Source organism: Trachypithecus francoisi, unplaced genomic scaffold, assembly GCF_009764315.1.
Source record: "Trachypithecus francoisi isolate TF-2019V2 unplaced genomic scaffold, Tfra_2.0 Contig01579, whole genome shotgun sequence".
Taxonomy (NCBI): domain Eukaryota; kingdom Metazoa; phylum Chordata; class Mammalia; order Primates; family Cercopithecidae; genus Trachypithecus; species Trachypithecus francoisi.
In genome coordinates, this window is record NW_022681442.1 from 28,241,273 (window position 1) to 28,258,131 (window position 16,859).

Genomic DNA, 16,859 nt, shown 5'->3' on the forward strand with positions numbered 1-16,859 from the left:
AAAAAAAAAAAAAAATAGAACATATTAATGGCAATGTCCCTAGGAGGCAGCACTGGAATCTATGACTCTAGGATGGGAAAAAGTCTTACTTGCCATTGTGCTTGAATTTTTACACATGTGACAGTGTGACTTTTGTTTTGTTTTCATACTAATCAGAAGAAGGCTGGAGTAGTATCTTTTAATGACTAGCTAATTAAAATTTGAAAATTAGAAAGAATTGGCCGGATGCAGTGGCTCTTGCCTGTAATCCCAGCACTCTGGGAGGCTGAGGTGGATAGATTACTTGATGTCAAGAGTTGGTGACCAGCCTGGCCAACATGGTGAAACCTGTCTTTACTAAAAATACAAAAAAAAAAAAAATTAGCTGGATGTAGTGGCGTGCACCTGTAATCCCAGCTATTCAGGAGGCTGAGGGAAGAGAATCACTTGAACCCAAGAGGCAGAGGTTGCAGTGAGCCAAGATCATGCCACTGCACTCTAGTCTGGGCAACAAGGGCCAAACTCCGTCTTGAAAAAACAAAAACAAACAAACAAAAGATACAAAAATTAGCCAGGCATAGTGGTGCGCACCTTTAGTCCCAGCTATTTGGGAGGCCAAGGCAGGAGAATCACTTAAACTCGGGAGGCAGAGGTTGTGGTGAGCCCAGATAGCGCCATTGCACTCCAGCCTGGGGGCGACAGGAGCGAAACTCCATCTCAAAGAAAAGAAAAAAGAAAATTAAAAGAATTTTTTTTTTTGAGACGGAGTTTCACTCTTGTTGCCCTTGCTGGAGTGCAATGGCGCAGTCTTGGCTCACAGCAACCTCCACCTTCCAGGTTCAAGTGATTCTCCTGCCTTGGCTTCCCAAATAGCTGGGGTTACAGGTGACTGCCACCATGCCCGGCTAATTTTCTATTTTTAGTAGAGACAGGGTTTTGCCATTGTCAGTCAGGCTGGTCTTGAACTCCTGACCTCAGGTGATCTGCCCACCTTGGCCTCCCAAAGTGCTGAGATTACAGGTGTGAGCCACCGCACCCAACTTAAGGAATTATATTTTTTAAAAATTATTTTGAGAGCCAGGCATGATGGCTCATGTCTGTAATACTAGCACTTTGGGAAGCAGAGGTAGGAGGACCGCTTGAGTCCAGGAGCTGGACGCCAACCTGGGCAACATGGTAAAACCCTGTCTCTACAAAAAGAAAATTAACTGGCCATGGTGACGTGCACCTGTAGTCCATCTACTAGGGAGGCTGATGGGGAGGATCGACTGAGCCTGGGAGTTTGAGGCTACAGTGAGCCTTGATTGCACCACTGCATTCCAGGCTGAGTGACAAGAGCAAGACCCTGTCTCAAAAAAAATTATTTTGGAGAAATGTAACATTTTCCACTAATCCACAGCAAGAACTTGGATCCACTTTTTATACCTTTTTTGAAAAGTCAGATGTTGTAATACAACGATGGTAAACATGTGATGGGTGTGCCACCGTTTCTTCTTTCTTTACTTGTAGTAGAAATCAATAATTAATCATAGCAGGCTTTCCTGAGTGAGACTTGACCACAATGCTCAAGGCAGTCATTACCATTACCAAAGTTGTTCCATTATTAACACATTCCCTGCCGTAGAGGAAAAAGCACTACCTTGGAATAGGAGATCTGGAGATCTGGATTTAAGTCTTAGCTCTGCTGTTTTCTAGCTTTATAACCTTGAATAAATTCCTTTTGTTTATTCATAAGGTATATTATGTAAAGTATATATTTTTTTCCTTTTTTTTTTTCTCCCAAGACAGAGTCTTGCTTTGTCACCCAGGCTGGAATGTAGCAGCACAATCTCGGCTCACTGCAACCTCTGCCTCCTGGGTTCAAGCAGTTCTCCTGCCTCAGCCTCCCAAGTAGCTGGGATTACAGGCGCACACCACCATTTTTTTTTTTTTTTTTGTATTTTTAGTAGAGGCAGGGTTTCACCCTGTTAGCCAGGCTGGTCTTGAACTGGTCTGGAACTCTTGACCTCATGATCTGCCTGCCTCAGCCTCCCAAAGTGCTCGGGTTACAGGCGTGAGCCACTGCACCCGGCCTCATAAGGGGTGTGTGTGTGTGTGTGTGTGTGTGTGTGTGTTTTGAGACAGACAGAATTTTGCTCTTGTTGCCCAGACTGGAGGGCAGTGGCGCGATCTCAGCTCACTGCAACCTCCGCCTTCCGGTTTCAAGCAATTCTGCCGCCTCAGCCTCCCAAGTAGCTGGGATTACAGGTGCCCTCCTCCACGCCCAGCTTATTTTTGAATTTTTAGTAGAGATGGCGTTTCACCATGTTGGCCAGGCTGGTCTCGAACTCCTGACCTCGTGATCCGCCTGCCTCGGCCTCCCAAGGTGCTGGGATTACAGGCGTGAGCCACTGCACCCAGCCTCATAAGGTATATATTAAGGTCCTGCTGTGTAAATAAAAATTGAATCTTAGAAATTGTTGATTATGATGGGTATTCAGTGTACCTCATAATATGGTCCTTTATCTTTTTTTTTTTCTTCCTTGAGACAGGGTCTTTCTCTGCTGCCCAAGCTGGATTGCAATGGCGCGATCTTGGGTTGCTGCAGCCTCTGCCTCCTAGACTCAAGCAGTCCTCTCGTTTCAGCTTCCTGAGCAGCTGGGACTATAGGCACAAACCATCATGCCCAGCTAATACTTTACCATGTTGCCCAAGCTGGTCTTGAACTCCTGGCTCAAGCAGTCTACCCACCTAGGCCTCCCAAAGTGATGGGATTACAGGCATGAGTCACTGCACCTCACCCTAACTTTTTATTACGTGGAAAAGCATTTATGTTACCGCAAAAGTTAGGCTATTGGGAGTATCCCGTAGGAAACTGTTTTCATGACAGGAGAAGGGGAGTTTTAGTCTGATGGAAGCACAAAGGCAATTTGGTTCAGTGCTTGACTCTGCTTGACTTGGAGGAGGAAAAACATTGAGGTGGATTCAGCCTCTGCACTAATTTTTCAGTTACTGGAATATGAAATTAGATTTCTCCCCTAAATTGGGTATGCTTTTTTTTTTTGAGACGGAGTTTCACTCTTTTTGCCCAGGCTGGAGTGCAGTGGTACGATCTCAGCTCACTGCAACCTCTGCCTCTGGGGTTCAAGCGATTCTCCTGCCTTAGCCTCCGGAGTAGCTGGGATTATAGGTGTATGCCACCATGCCCGGTTAAGTTTTTAATATTTTTAGTAGAGATGGAGTTTCATCATGTTGGCCAGGCTGGTCTCGAACTCCTGACCTCAGGTGATTTACCCACCTCAGTCTCCCAAAGTATTGGGATTACAGGCGTGAGCCACTGCGCCCAACAGGGTATGCATGTTTTATGGTCTTTTTTTTTTCTTTTTTGAGATGGAGTCTCGCTCTCTTGCCCAGGCTGGAGGCGTGATCTTGGCTCACTGCAAGCTTCGCCTCCCGGGTTCATGCCATTCTTCTGCCTCAGCTTCCGGAGTAGCTGGGACTACAGGTGCCTGCCACCATGCCCGGCTAATGTTTTTGTATTTTTGGTAGAGACGGGGTTTCACCATGTTAGTCAGGATGGTCTCCATCTCCTGACCTCATGATCCACCTGCCTTGGCCTTCCAAAGTGCTGGGATTACTGGTGTGAGCCACTGCGCCTGACCAATTTTTTTTTTTTTTTTGAGACAAAGTTTTGCCCTTGTTGTCAAGGCTGGAGTGCAGTGGCATGATCTCGGCTCACTGCAACCTCTGCCTCCTGGGTTCAAGCAATTCTCCTGCCTTAGCCTCCCGGGTAACTGGGATTACAGGCATGCACCACCACGCTCAGCTAATTTTGTATTTTTAGTAGCGATGCGGTTTCTCCTTGTTGGTCAGGCTGGTCTCAAACTCCTGACCTCAGGTTATCCACCCACCTTGACATCCCAAAGTGCTGGGATTACAGGCGTGAGCCACCGTGCCTGGCTTTATGATCTTAAGATAGTCTCTTATCCTTTTTGTTCTATAGTTTCTATATGTAAAGTAGATTATAAAAAGAAATAACCCAAGACAGACTGCATGGTATGTCAAAAGAGTATAGGTCTTGAAGACTAACTCAGGGTAGGTAACCCTTGGGATGTAACTTCTCTGAACTGATCATCAGTTTCTGTATTTCTAAACTGGAGATTACAATAGCAACTCAAAGGATTGTTGTAAGAATCAACATATGATATTCTTAAGTCTAAATTATCAATATGACTACTAAAATAATGCAAGGTCATTCAAAAATAAAGGTTAAGTGGTCCATGGTGCTATAATACATACACCTGCATACGAAAGAAAATGGAGTCTTACGAGATGTGTGATGCAGCAAAAATTTAATGCCATTTTAAGCTCAGTGGTGTTTAGTAAACCTGAGAGTAGTATGCCACTCTATACTGCCTTAGTCCAACAAGAGTATTGTGTTCAGCTCTGGATACCATATTTTAAGAGAGAGATTGGTAAACAGGTATAACCAGAATGGTAAAAGTTTGAAAATACGTCCTATGTGGTAGCAGAAAGAACAAAAATATTTCATTTGGAAATAAAGCAATGGTAAGTCCCTCAAATTAGTTTAAAATCTTTAAAGGGCTACCAAATAAAAGAAAAATTGGTCTGATTCACAATATCAGAAGACAAAACTATGACTACTAGGTATATGTTACTGGGTGAAGCATGTTTAAGTGGAAGCAAGTAATTTTTTGTGTGTTTTTGAGATGGAGTCTGGCTCTGTCATCCAGGCTGGAGTGCAGTGGCACGACCTCAGCTCACTGCAACCTCCGCCTCGCAGGTTCAAGTGATTCTCCTGCGTTAGCCCCTCGAGTAGCTAGGATTGTAGGCATGTGCCAACATGCCTGGCTAATTTTTGTATTTTCAGTGGAGACGGAGGTTTACCATGTTGGCCAGGCAGGTCTCAAACTCCTGACCTCATGTGATCCACCTACCTCGGCCTCCCGGATTGCTGCAATTACAGGCATGGCCCACTGCGTCCGGCTGCAAGCAAGCAATTTCTAACAAAGTCCCCCACAAATGAAATTGCTGACTTGTCAGTTAAGCTGTCTTTTGATATTCAGGCAGAAGCTGATACCCATGTACCATGTATTCTACAGAGATAATTCTTATAATGAATGGGATGTTTTATTTTATAACTCTAAGATAATATGATAATTTAGCATTCTATTTATGTGTATATTTTATATTTATATGTATATTTACGGATTTACAGTTTATATTTATATATTGATATATAAAATAAATCATGTATAGGTTTATTTATAATATATAAATTATATATTTCTGTATCTCTCTTTTTTCTTTTTATATATTTAAAAAAATTTTTTTTTGGAGATGGAGTCTTGCTGTATTGCCCAGGCTGGAGTGCTTTGGAGTCTAGGTGGCTCACACCTGTAATTCCAGTACTTGGGGAGGCTAAGGCAGGAGGATGGCTTGAGGCCAGGAGTTTTGAGACCAGCCTGGCCAACATAGTGAGACCCTCTCTCTTAATTTTTTTTTTTTTTAAATTAGCCATGCATGGTGGCACATATCTGTACTCCCAGCTACTCAGGTAGGCTAAGGCAAGAAGTTCACTTAAGCCCAGAAGGTTGAAGCTGCAGTGAGCCGCTACACTCCTGCGTGGGTGATAGAGCAGATCCTATGTCTTAAAAAAATAAAGAAAGAAAAAGAAGAATACTTTGGAGATGATGCAATTGTGAACTTGTCTAATCTTCACAACATAAGGAAGAAAGAATATTGGCTTTGATGTTAGGCACACCTGAGTTTGAATTTCAGTTTTATTACCTACCAGCTCTGTGTGACCCAAAGCAAGTTATGACCTCTGTGAGCTTAATTTTTTTTCATCTGTAGAAAGGGGTACTAATACCTGATTTGTAGGGCTATTGTGAGAACTAAATGAAAAACATGCACAATATATGAATACCTAATTCAGTGCCTGGCACATAGTACTTTCTCAACAAAAAGTTTGATCTCCCTTGTCTCCTGCATGGCTTAAAAGTAATTGATTTAACCAAGAAATCTGTAGGCTTCTAGGTGAAAAGGAAACAGTAAAATTATGTCCAGGTAATTATTCTGCAAGAAAAGCAATAGGAAGCAGAGCAGCCTTCTTGTAAGAAATTTTGTATTGTAAACATCACTATAGAGAGAAAAATCACATTAATTATGATTAAAAGAAAAACAAACATGAAATCAGACTTTAAGCTGTAAAATGTTAGGATGCTAAATGTGGGGTGAGGGGGAATCTAATATTTAAGAATATACTTTTTCCTGGAGATCTATTGTACATCATGACGACTACAGTTAATAATGTATTATATACTTGAAAATTGATAAGAGTAGATCCTAAATGTTCTCACTACAGTAAAATAGTATGTGAGCTGATGAATATATTAATTTGCTTGATTTTATTAGTTTATGGTATATATGCATCTTAAAACCTATAGATATACACAATTTTAATTTGTCTATTATCCCCTAATAAAGCTGGAAGAAATAAGCAAATTCTCATATTTTCCATCAAATAACAAAGAATATACTTTTAACTTCTAAAATTAAGTATAGAAAGTAGTGTAAAATACTGCATAAAACTGCCTTTGCCTTAACCACTAGGTGGCAGAAATGACAATTACATTTGTTTATTTCATAAAACTTCAGGTGACCGTGTTTTAGAATTACAATGAATTGATGATTCTCAAATATATATGTTGTTTTATGGTTAAACATATAGCTAAAAGTATTAAATATTGATTAATTTTGCTCTCATTTTTCAGTGCTAATGAAGGCACGGGACATTTTAAGGTATTTTACTTTTTTTTCATTCATTTCACAAGCGGACTCTGTAGCACACAAATTCGAGTCACATTAGCAACCAAATGGAGATTGTATAAAGAAGTTATTTAAATATGAAGTACATTTAATAATATTTTATAGATTTATGAATAAAAGTTATTAAGTAGGGATTTGTTCATTCAGAATAGTAGTCTAAGGAAAATTAAGTGAATACTTTTTAAAACTAAATCCAAATGCTATGTTAATTTGGTGATAAAAAATGTCTCAAAGTATTTTTTGCATAGTTGGCATTTTGAGTTAAAGGTGAGCTTAAAATTTTATTTGCATGTAACATTTTTTGCTCAAGTTATCTTGCCCTACTTGTTACTTCAATTATTCACTGAAGTTTTAGAGGTAAGAATGAACTCCTTTGTAACATATTTAAGTTCAGAGTTGATTTAAAGATTCCAAAATCACAGGTACCATTGTATACAGTATTACTACTATAATGTGAGTCATCAGGAAAAGGTAACTTTTTAAAAAGGGGTAAATCAGACCTTATAGTTACTTGGGAGGTAAATATACAAGGAATAGGTGACTTTGATCTGTTTAGATTTTCAGTGACTTTGTCGAGTCTGTACTGAAAGTTAGGTGAATTATACCTGGTTGGATATACTGTACTGTTTTATGAACACACTAGCTCAGAGACATGAATTAAAGCATAGGAATAGATAGGTAGTTCTCTGGATGAAGCATATTATACATGTATCTCAGAGACTGACGTGATAGAGGGAATGCAGTTTTAAGTCCCCATCTTTTTTTTTTTTTTTTAATATGGAGTCTTCCTCTGTCGCTCAGGCTGGAGTGCAGTGGCACAATCTCGGCTCACAGCAACTTCTGCCTTCTGGGTTCAAGCGATTCTTGAACCCAGCCTCAGCCTCCTGAGTAGCTGGGATTACAGGCATGAACCACCACACCTGGCTAATTTTGTATTTTGAGTAGAGACGGTGTTTCACCATGTTGGCCAGGCTATTCTCAAACTCCTGACCTCCAGTGACCCACCCACCGGGGCCTCCCAAAGTGCTGGGATTACAGGTGTGAGCCACTACATCCGATCATATATCCCTGTGATTTTTGATAGCGTTGAACCTCTTCTAAGTTGTAAAACATCAAACTGGTGGTGTTTAGCTTTAGGAATTTCTCGTAGCCATGTGGTGGGTGGGATAGTGGCAGATAGGTTTTTGTGTGGTTTAAGCACAGGGATATATGCTACCAGTGTTCCCTGAAGATGTCTGTCTAATAACCTGCAGTAGTCAGTCCAACAGAGTTTTAAAACCTCATAAAGAAAGAACTAGAGAATGAATTGAAATATTAGGCCAGGTTCGTTGGCTCACATCTGTAATCCCAGTACTTTGGGAGGCCAATGTAGGAAGATTGCTTGGAGCCAGGAGTTCAAGACCAATCTGGACAACATAGGAATACCCTGTGTCTATAAAAAATAAAAATGTTAGCTCTGCATGATGGCATGGGCCTATAGTTTCAGCTACTCGGGAAGCTAAGGTGGCAGGATCACGTGAACCTAGGAGATTGAGGCTGCAGTGAGCTGTGATCGTGTCACTGCACTCTAGCCTAGGTGACAGAGTAAGACTGTCTTAAAAAAAAAGAAAAGATAAAATATTAGTCTACTGCTTCCTCAAAAACACATGTGCAACCCAGAATATATAGTTGTGATTCTCACACATGAAAAAACATGATAGCAATACCACCTTGAAGTGTTCTTGCCAAAACATACTGGAAGGTGATTATGCTTCTAGGTTTAATTACTAATTTATAAGAAATACAGGGGACAAAGAGATGTATTAGGCTGAGCGCAGTGCCTCACGCCTGTAATCCCAGCACTTTGGGAGGCCAAGGTGGGCGGATCATGAGGTCAGGAGATCGAGACCATCCTGGCTAACACAGTGAAACCCTGTCTCTACTAAAAATGTAAAACAAATTAGCCAGGCATGGTGGCGGGTGCCTGTAGTCCCAGCTACTCCGGAGGTGGAGGCAGGAGAATGGTGTGAACCTGGGAGGCAGAGCTTGCAGTGAGCCGAGATTGTGCCACTATACTCCAGCCTGGGCGACACAGCGAGACTCCGTCTCAAAAAAAAAAAAGAGAGATGTATTAAATGAACTGTAGGAATATAATAAGCCAGATCAAGATAGTGGAAAACTACATGGCAACCAATTCTGTTTCTTCAGCAAATAAATTAAAAAGGAAAGAGAGGCCGGGCGCGGTGGCTCAAGCCTGTAATCCCAGCACTTTGGGAGGCCGAGACGGGTGGATCACAAGGTCAGGAGATCGAGACCATCCTGGCTAACACGGTGAAACCCCGTCTCTACTAAAAAAATACAAAAAAAATTAGCCGGGCGATGTGGCGGGCGCCTGTAGTCCCAGCTACTCGGGAGGCTGAGGCGAGAGAATGGCATAAACCCGGAGGCGGAGCTTGCAGTGAGCTGAGATCCGGCCACTGCACTCCAGCCTGGGCGACAGAGCGAGACTCCGTCTCAAAAAAAAAAAAAAAAAAAAAAAAAGGAAAGAGATGAAGAATACACCTACAGATGAAACCTATTGATAAAAGTAACTCAAGGGACATATAAGTTAATTACATTGTATGCACATTATTTGGATTTGATTTGAAAAATATACTTTTTAAAAATAATAACCCCAAATTGGGCTGGGGACATTGGGTCATGCCTGTAATCCTAGTGCTTTGGGAGCCCAGGGTGAGTGGATTACCTGAGGTCAGGAGTACGAGACTAGCCTGGCCAACATGCCACAACCCTATCTCTACTAAAAATACAAAAATCAGCCAGGCCTAGCTACTTGGGAGGCTGAGGCAAGAGAATCACTTGAACCGGGAGAGTGGAAAACTCGGTGAAGTGAGCTGAGATCATGTCACTTCACTCCAGCCTGGGCAAAAGAGCAAAACTCCATCTCAAAAAACATTATAATAACCCCAAATTGAAAACAACGTATATAACCTATTCGCTGATGAATGGATAAATAAAATGTTCTACTTCCATATAATAGAGTATTATTTGACAGTAAAAAGGAACGAAGTGCTGATACATGGTCTGACGTGGGTAAACTGAAAACATGTTGCTAAGGAAAAGAAGCCAGTCACAAAAGGCCATCCATATATTACATGATTTCATTTATCTGAAATGTGCAGAACAAAAAAATCCACAGGAGCAAAAAACAGATTAGTGGTTGGCAGAGACTTGAGGAAGAGGCTCAATGGGGAGTAACTGCCAAGAGGTACAGGTTTCTTTTTTTTTTTTTTTTTTTGTAGATGGAGTCTTGCTCTGTCAACCACTCTGGAGTGAAATGGCACAATCTGGGCTCACTGCCACCTCTGCCTCCTGGGTTCAAGCAATTCTCCTGCCTCAGCCTCCCAAGTAGCTGAGATCACAGGTGTGCCCCACCACACCCAGCTAATTTTTTGTATTTTTAGTAGAAACGGAGTTTCACCACGTTAGCCAGGCTGGTCTCGAACTCCTGACCTCAGGTGATCCACCTGCCTTGGTCTCCCAAAGTGCTGGGATTTACAGGCATGAGCCACCTTGCCCAGCTAGGCTTCTCTTTAGGGTAATGAAAATATTCTGAAATTGGCCGGGCGCGGTGGCTCAAGCCTGTAATCCCAGCACTTTGGGAGGCCGAGACGGGCGGATCACGAGGTCAGGAGATCGAGACCATCCTGGCTAACACAGTGAAACCCCGTCTCTACTTAAAAATACAAAAAAAAACTAGCCGGGCGACGAGGCGGGCGCCTGTAGTCCCAGCTACTCCGGAGGCTGAGGGCTACTCGGGAGGCTGAGGCAGGAGAATGGCATAAACCCGGGAGGCGGAGCTTGCAGTGAGCTGAGATCCGGCCACTGCACTCCAGGCTGGGTGGCAGAGCAAGACTCCGTCTCAAAAAAAAAAAAAAAAAAAAAAAAAAAAAGAAAATATTCTGAAATTACATAGCAGTGATGGTTGCAAAATTTTGTAGATATACTAAAATCGTTTAATTGTACACTTTTAAAGGGTGAATTTAATGGTATGTGAATTTACATCTCAATAAAGCTGTTGAATTTTTTTTTAATACGTAAGCCAAGATTCAGTAGAAACTTTGAATAGAAGCATTGTTTGTAATTTGCTTGGTGTAAACATTTTGGGGATATAAAAATGTATCTGGTTGAAACAATATATGCTTGGCCAGGTGTGGTGGCTAACACCTGTAATCCCAGCACTTTAGGAGACCACGACGGGAGAATCACTTGAAGTTAGGAGTTGAGACCAGCCTGGGCAACATGGGGAAACCCTGTCTCCACTGAAAATACAAAAATTAGCCTGGTATAGTGATGCATGCCTGTAATCCAAGGTACTCAGGAGGCTGTGGCAGGAGAATTGCTTGAATCCTGGAGGGAGAGGCTGCAGTGAGCCGAGATTGCACCACTGCACTCCAGCCTGGGCAATAGAGCAAAACTTCATCTCAAAATAAACAAACAAAAAAACAGGCCGGGCATGGTGGCTCACACCTGTAATCCCAGCACTTTGGGAGGCTGAGGCAGGCGGATCACGAGGCCAGGAGATAGAGACCATCCTGGCTAACACGATGAAACCCCGTCTCTACTATATTAGCCGGGCATGGTGGCAGGCGCCTGTAGTCCCAGCTACTCGGGAGGCTGAGGCAGGAGAATGGTGTGAACTCAGGAGGCAGTTTGCAGTGAGCCAAGATCGCGCCACTGCACTCCAGCCCGGGCGAGAGAGCGAGACTCTGTCTCAACAAACAACAAAAAAACTGACTGGGCACGGTGGCTTACGCCTGTAATCCCAGCACTTTGGGAGGCTGAGGTGGGCGGATCACCTGAGGTCAGGAGTTTGAAACCAGCCTGCCCAACATGGTGAAACCCTGTCTCTACTGAAAATACAAAAATTAGTGTGGTGGCTTGTGCCTATAATCCCAGCCACTTGGGAGGCTGTGGCAGGAGAATTTCTTGAACCCGGGAGGCAGAGGTAGCAGTGAGCCAAGACCCCATGATTCCACTCCAGCCTGGGCAACAAGAGGGAAACTCCATCTCAAAAACATATATATGTATATGCTTATGTTAGAATTTTTGTTTGAGCCCATCACTGGTTATATTTTTTTCATGAAAATTAGTTTTCTCTTTTAGTAATAACAGCCCTATAAGACAATAAAATCATTTTCTACTGGGTTTAAGAAATTGGGGCCAGGTGTGGTGGCTCACGCCTGTAATCTCAGCACTTTGGGAGGCCAAGGCAGGTGGATCACCTGAGGTCAGGAGTTCGAGACCAGCCTGACCAATATGATGAAACCCCATCTCTACTAAAAATATAAAATTAGCCAGACGTGGTGGCAGGTGCCTGTAGTCCCAGCTAGTTGGGAGGCTGAGATAGGAGAATCACTTGAACCCAAGAGGCAGAGGTTGCAGTGAGCCAAGATCGCACCACTGCACTCCAGCCTGGGTGACAGAGTGAGACTCCGTCTCAAGAGCTAAAATCTAGCCGGCCGGGCACGGTGGCTCAAGCCTGTAATCCCAGCACTTTGGGAGGCCGAGACGGGCGGATCACGAGGTCAGGAGATCGAGACCATCCTGGCTAACATGGTGAAACCCCGTCTCTACTAAAAAATACAAAAAACTAGCCGGGCGACATGGCGGGCGCCTGTAGTCCCAGCTGCTTGGGAGGCTGAGGCAGGAGAATGGCGTAAACCCAGGAGGCGGAGCTTGCAGTGAGCTGAGACCCGGCTACTGCACTCCAGCCTGGGCGGCAGAGCGAGACTCCGTCTCAAAAAAAAAAAAAAAAAAGAGCTAAAATCTGTCGGGCACAGTGGCTCATGCCTGTATTCCCAGCACTTTGGGAGGCCGAGGTGGGCGGATCACGAGGTCAGGAGATCGAGACCAGCCTGGCTAACATAGTGAAACCCCGTTTCTAAAAATACAAAATTAGTGTGGTGACACACATCTGTCGTCCCAGCCACTTGGGGGGCTGAGGCAGGAGAATCGCTTGAACCTGGAAGGCAGAGGTTGCAGTGAGCCACGATCGCGCCACTGCACTCCAGCCTGGGTAACAGAGCAAGACTCCATCTCAAAAACAGAAAACAAAGTTAAATTCCTTTACATAAAGAGCAAAATGATACAAATAATCTTAGAGACAAATGGCTCACAACACTTACAATTCTTCAGTGCTTACTATGTGACAGGTATTTTTACTAGTTATTTACATACATTAACTTATTTTCATAATGTATGAAGCAGGTGCTATTTTTATCTGTTTTACAAATAGAGACACAGACAAGTTCAGGAACTTGCCCAAAGATTCACTATTAGAAAATGGCAGAACCAGGAAGTTTGAGCCCAGGTAGTCTGTGCCTGGAGTGCCTACGCTCAACACTATTCTATATGCTGTACTGTGGTAATAATGGGCAGACCATTTATCAGTTGCTCAAGTATAACAAGCAAGCCCAAGACACCTAGAAAAATAAAATACCTATCTAATATATACTCTATGAGTTTTAGTCGGGAAAGTTCTTAAGAACAAACTACTGTACAGATAGGAAAGCTGAGTGCTGTAACTTGGAACAAATGTGTGCTTCGGTTCCCTGGGTAGCCATTCTAGGCTCCCAGTCTGTAAGTCCTAGAAAAATACTTTGTACTTTTCCTAAAAGGGACTCTGTTTAGTTCTGATTACTTCAGCTTTTCATTTGCATGAGGTCGTAGCATCCTTAGTTGTCTCAGAGAGGTGGGAGCTAGGTAAGCATTAATTTTTACTTTCAAACTCTGTCGGCCGGGCGCGGTGGCTCAAGCCTGTAATCCCAGCACTTTGGGAGGCCGAGACAGGCGGATCACGAGGTCAGGAGATCGAGACCATCCTGGCTAACATGGTGAAACCCCGTCTCCACTAAAAAATACAAAAAACTAGCCGGGCGAGGTGGCGGGCGCCTGTAGTCCCAGCTACTCGGGAGGCTGAGGCAGGAGAATGGCGTAAACTCGGGAGGCGGAGCTTGCAGTGAGCTGAGATCCGGCCACTGCACTCCAGCCCGGGCGACAGAGCGAGACTCCGTCTCAAAAAAAAAACAAAAAACAAAAAACAAACTCTGTCATCTACTTATCACCTCCTACACCTCAAACTGTTGCATCCCACATTCCAGCCACATATGTCTAGATAGTGATCTTTTTATTTTTCACTCAAAAAAGAAATCCCTGGCCGGGCCCAGTGGCTCACACCTGTAATCCCAGCACTTTGAGAGGCCAAGGCGGGCGAATCACGAGGTCAGGAGATTGAGACCATCCTGGCTAACAGTGAAACTCCATCTCTTTTAAAAATACAAAGAAAAGGCCGGGCGCGGTGGCTCAAGCCTGTAACCCCAGCACTTTGGGAGGCCGAGACGGGCGGATCACGAGGTCAGGAGATCGAGTCCATCCTGGCTAACACGGTGAAACCCCGTCTCTACTAAAAAATACAAAAAACTAGCCGGGCGAGGTGGCGGGCGCCTGTAGTCCCAGCTACTCGGGAGGCTGAGGCAGAAGAATGGCGTAAACCCGGGAGGTGGAGCTTGCAGTGAGCTGAGATCCGGCCACTGCACTCCAGCCTGGGCGACAGAGCGAAACTCCGTCTCAAAAAAAAAAAAAAAAAAAATTAGCTAGGTGTGGTGGCGCATGCTTGTAGTCCCAGCTACTCGTGAGACTGAGACAGGAGAATGGTGTGAACCTGGGAGGCGGAGCTAGCAGTGAGCTGAGATTTCGCCACTGCACTCCAGCCTGGGTGACATAGCGAGACTCCGTCTAAAAAGAAAAAAAAAAAGGAAAAAGAAATCCCTTTATTATGAAACTTTTTTTTTTTTTTTTTTTTTTTTTTTGAGGCGGAGTCTCACTCTGTCGCCCAGACTGGAGTGCAGTGGCGGATCTCAGCTCACTGCAAGCTCTGCCTCCCGGTTTACACCATTCTCCTGCCTCAGCCTCCGAGTAGCTGGGACTACAGGCGCCCGCCACCTCGCCCGGCTAGTTTTTGTATTTTTAGTAGAGACGGGGTTTCACTGTGTTAGCCAGGATGGTCTTGATCTCCTGACCTCGTGATCCGCCCGTCTCGGCCTCCCAAAGTGCTGGGATTACAGGCTTGAGCCACCGCGCCCGGCCTATTATGAAACTTTTTAAACTTACACAAAAGTAGGCAGAATAGTATAATGAACTCCCATGTACACACTACTGCAATAATTATAAATTCATGTTAAGTATCTGTTTATGGCAACATAATAATGATACTACAGTTTTTAAATTAATGATAATCCCTTGATCAAATATTCATGCACTACTTAAATTTCCTACATTATCCCATGAAAATAGTTTGATAGTTTTTCAATCAGGATTCAGTAAGGTCCATATATTGTATTGGTTAATGTGTTTGTCATTTACACCCCTTAATGTTTTTTAGTCTCGCCATTCCTCCTCCGTCTTGTTTTTTCTTCCTCGCAGTTTTTTGGGTTTTTTTGTTTTTGTTTGTTTTTGTTTTTTGTTTTTTGTTTTTTTTTTTGCGACGGAGTTTTGCTCTTGTTGCCTAGACTGAAGTACAATGGCACGATCTTGGCTCACCACAACCTCTGCCTCCCAGGTTCAAGTGATTCTCCTGCCTCAGCCTCCCCAGTAGCTGGGATTATAGGCATGCACCACCATGCCTGGCTAATTTTGTATTTTTAGTAGAGACAAGGTTTCTCCATGTTGGTCAGGCTGGTCTGGAACTCCTGACCTCAGGTGATCCTCCTGCCTCGGTCTCCCAAAGTGCTGGGATTACAGGCATGAGCCACCACACCCGGCCCCTTGCGGTTTTTATGTTGAAGAAACAAAGTTGTTTTATTTATTTAATTATATATTTATTTTGAAATGGAGTCTCGCTCTGTCGCCCAGGCTGGAGTGCAGTGGTGTGATTTCGGCTCACTGCAACCTCCACCTCCCAGGTTCAAGTGATTTTTCTGCCTCAGCCTCCTGAATAGCTGGGATTACAGGTGCATTTTTTTGCATTTTTTTGGTAGAGATGGGATTTCACCATGGTGGCCAGGCTGGTCTTGAACTCCTAACCTCAAACGATCTGCCTGCCTCTGCCTCCCAAAGTGCTGGGATCGCAGGCATGAGCCACCATGCCCAGCCTCGAAGTTGTTTTAGACGTTTGGTATTGGGTGTTTTCTCTGTGTCTTTGAGGTGTAAGTTCAGTACTTGAAATGAATGAATAAATTTTACTCTGAGTTTTGTTTTTTCAATGAAACATTAAAATAAACCAGCAAGCCTATTTAGAAAAATTGTTGACATACTTTTCCGAAAGGGAAAGCTAAGCAGAATTTCCATTTTTCTTCTCTGATATGTATATTAACTTGCTTCATAGTAAGTTTTTTCAAGAGTCTGTTGAATCATCTTTCCTGTAAAATTTTCTTTAATGTTTACACATTACATATATATACATACATCTCATGCATGTACAGGTATATTTAACCTAAAAATAGTTTTATCTATCTATTTTTGTAGCCATTGGAAAAGAAGTTTGTTCGAGTTTCAGGAGAAGCAACTATTGGACATGTAGAAAAATTCCTCAGAAGAAAAATGGGTCTTGATCCAGCTTGTCAGGTACAGTACCTATATATAAAAGAATAGGTAAAGTTGTGAGATTACCTTTAGCACACTGAAGAAATAACTCTCTAGGATTTCATGCAATTATTTTTGTTTTATGATGATGTAGACATTTTTAATGCTAATTGAATATCGATACATAGTGATTCACACCTCCAGCTGTAATCACATTTGATTTATTGTCCATTTCTTTTTTTTTTTTTCTTTTTTTGAGACAGTCTGTTTCTGTTGCCCAGGCTGAAGTACATTGACACGATCATGGCTCACTGCAACATTGAGGTTTTCCTGGGCTTGGTTGGTCCTGCCTCCTGTCTCAGCCTCCTGAGTAGTTAGGACTAGAGGCACATGCCACCATGCCCATCTTATTATTATGTTTTTTAAGAGTTGTGGTCTTGCTGTGTTGTCCAGGCTGGTCTCAAACTGCGAGCCTCAAGTAATCCTCC

General features: G+C 43.2%; 1 protein-coding gene across 2 annotated transcripts in view; it reads left to right on the top strand.

Moving 5' to 3' along the window:
• Positions 1-16,859, top strand: part of PCGF6 (polycomb group ring finger 6) — a 51,719-nt gene that overhangs the window by 8,887 nt on the left and 25,973 nt on the right. For both annotated transcript variants that reach the window (XM_033184067.1, XM_033184077.1), the window contains exons 7-8: positions 6,756-6,783; positions 16,315-16,413. In XM_033184067.1, coding sequence (XP_033039958.1) covers positions 6,756-6,783; positions 16,315-16,413 — 127 coding nt within the window. The remainder of the gene's footprint in view (positions 1-6,755; positions 6,784-16,314; positions 16,414-16,859) is intronic.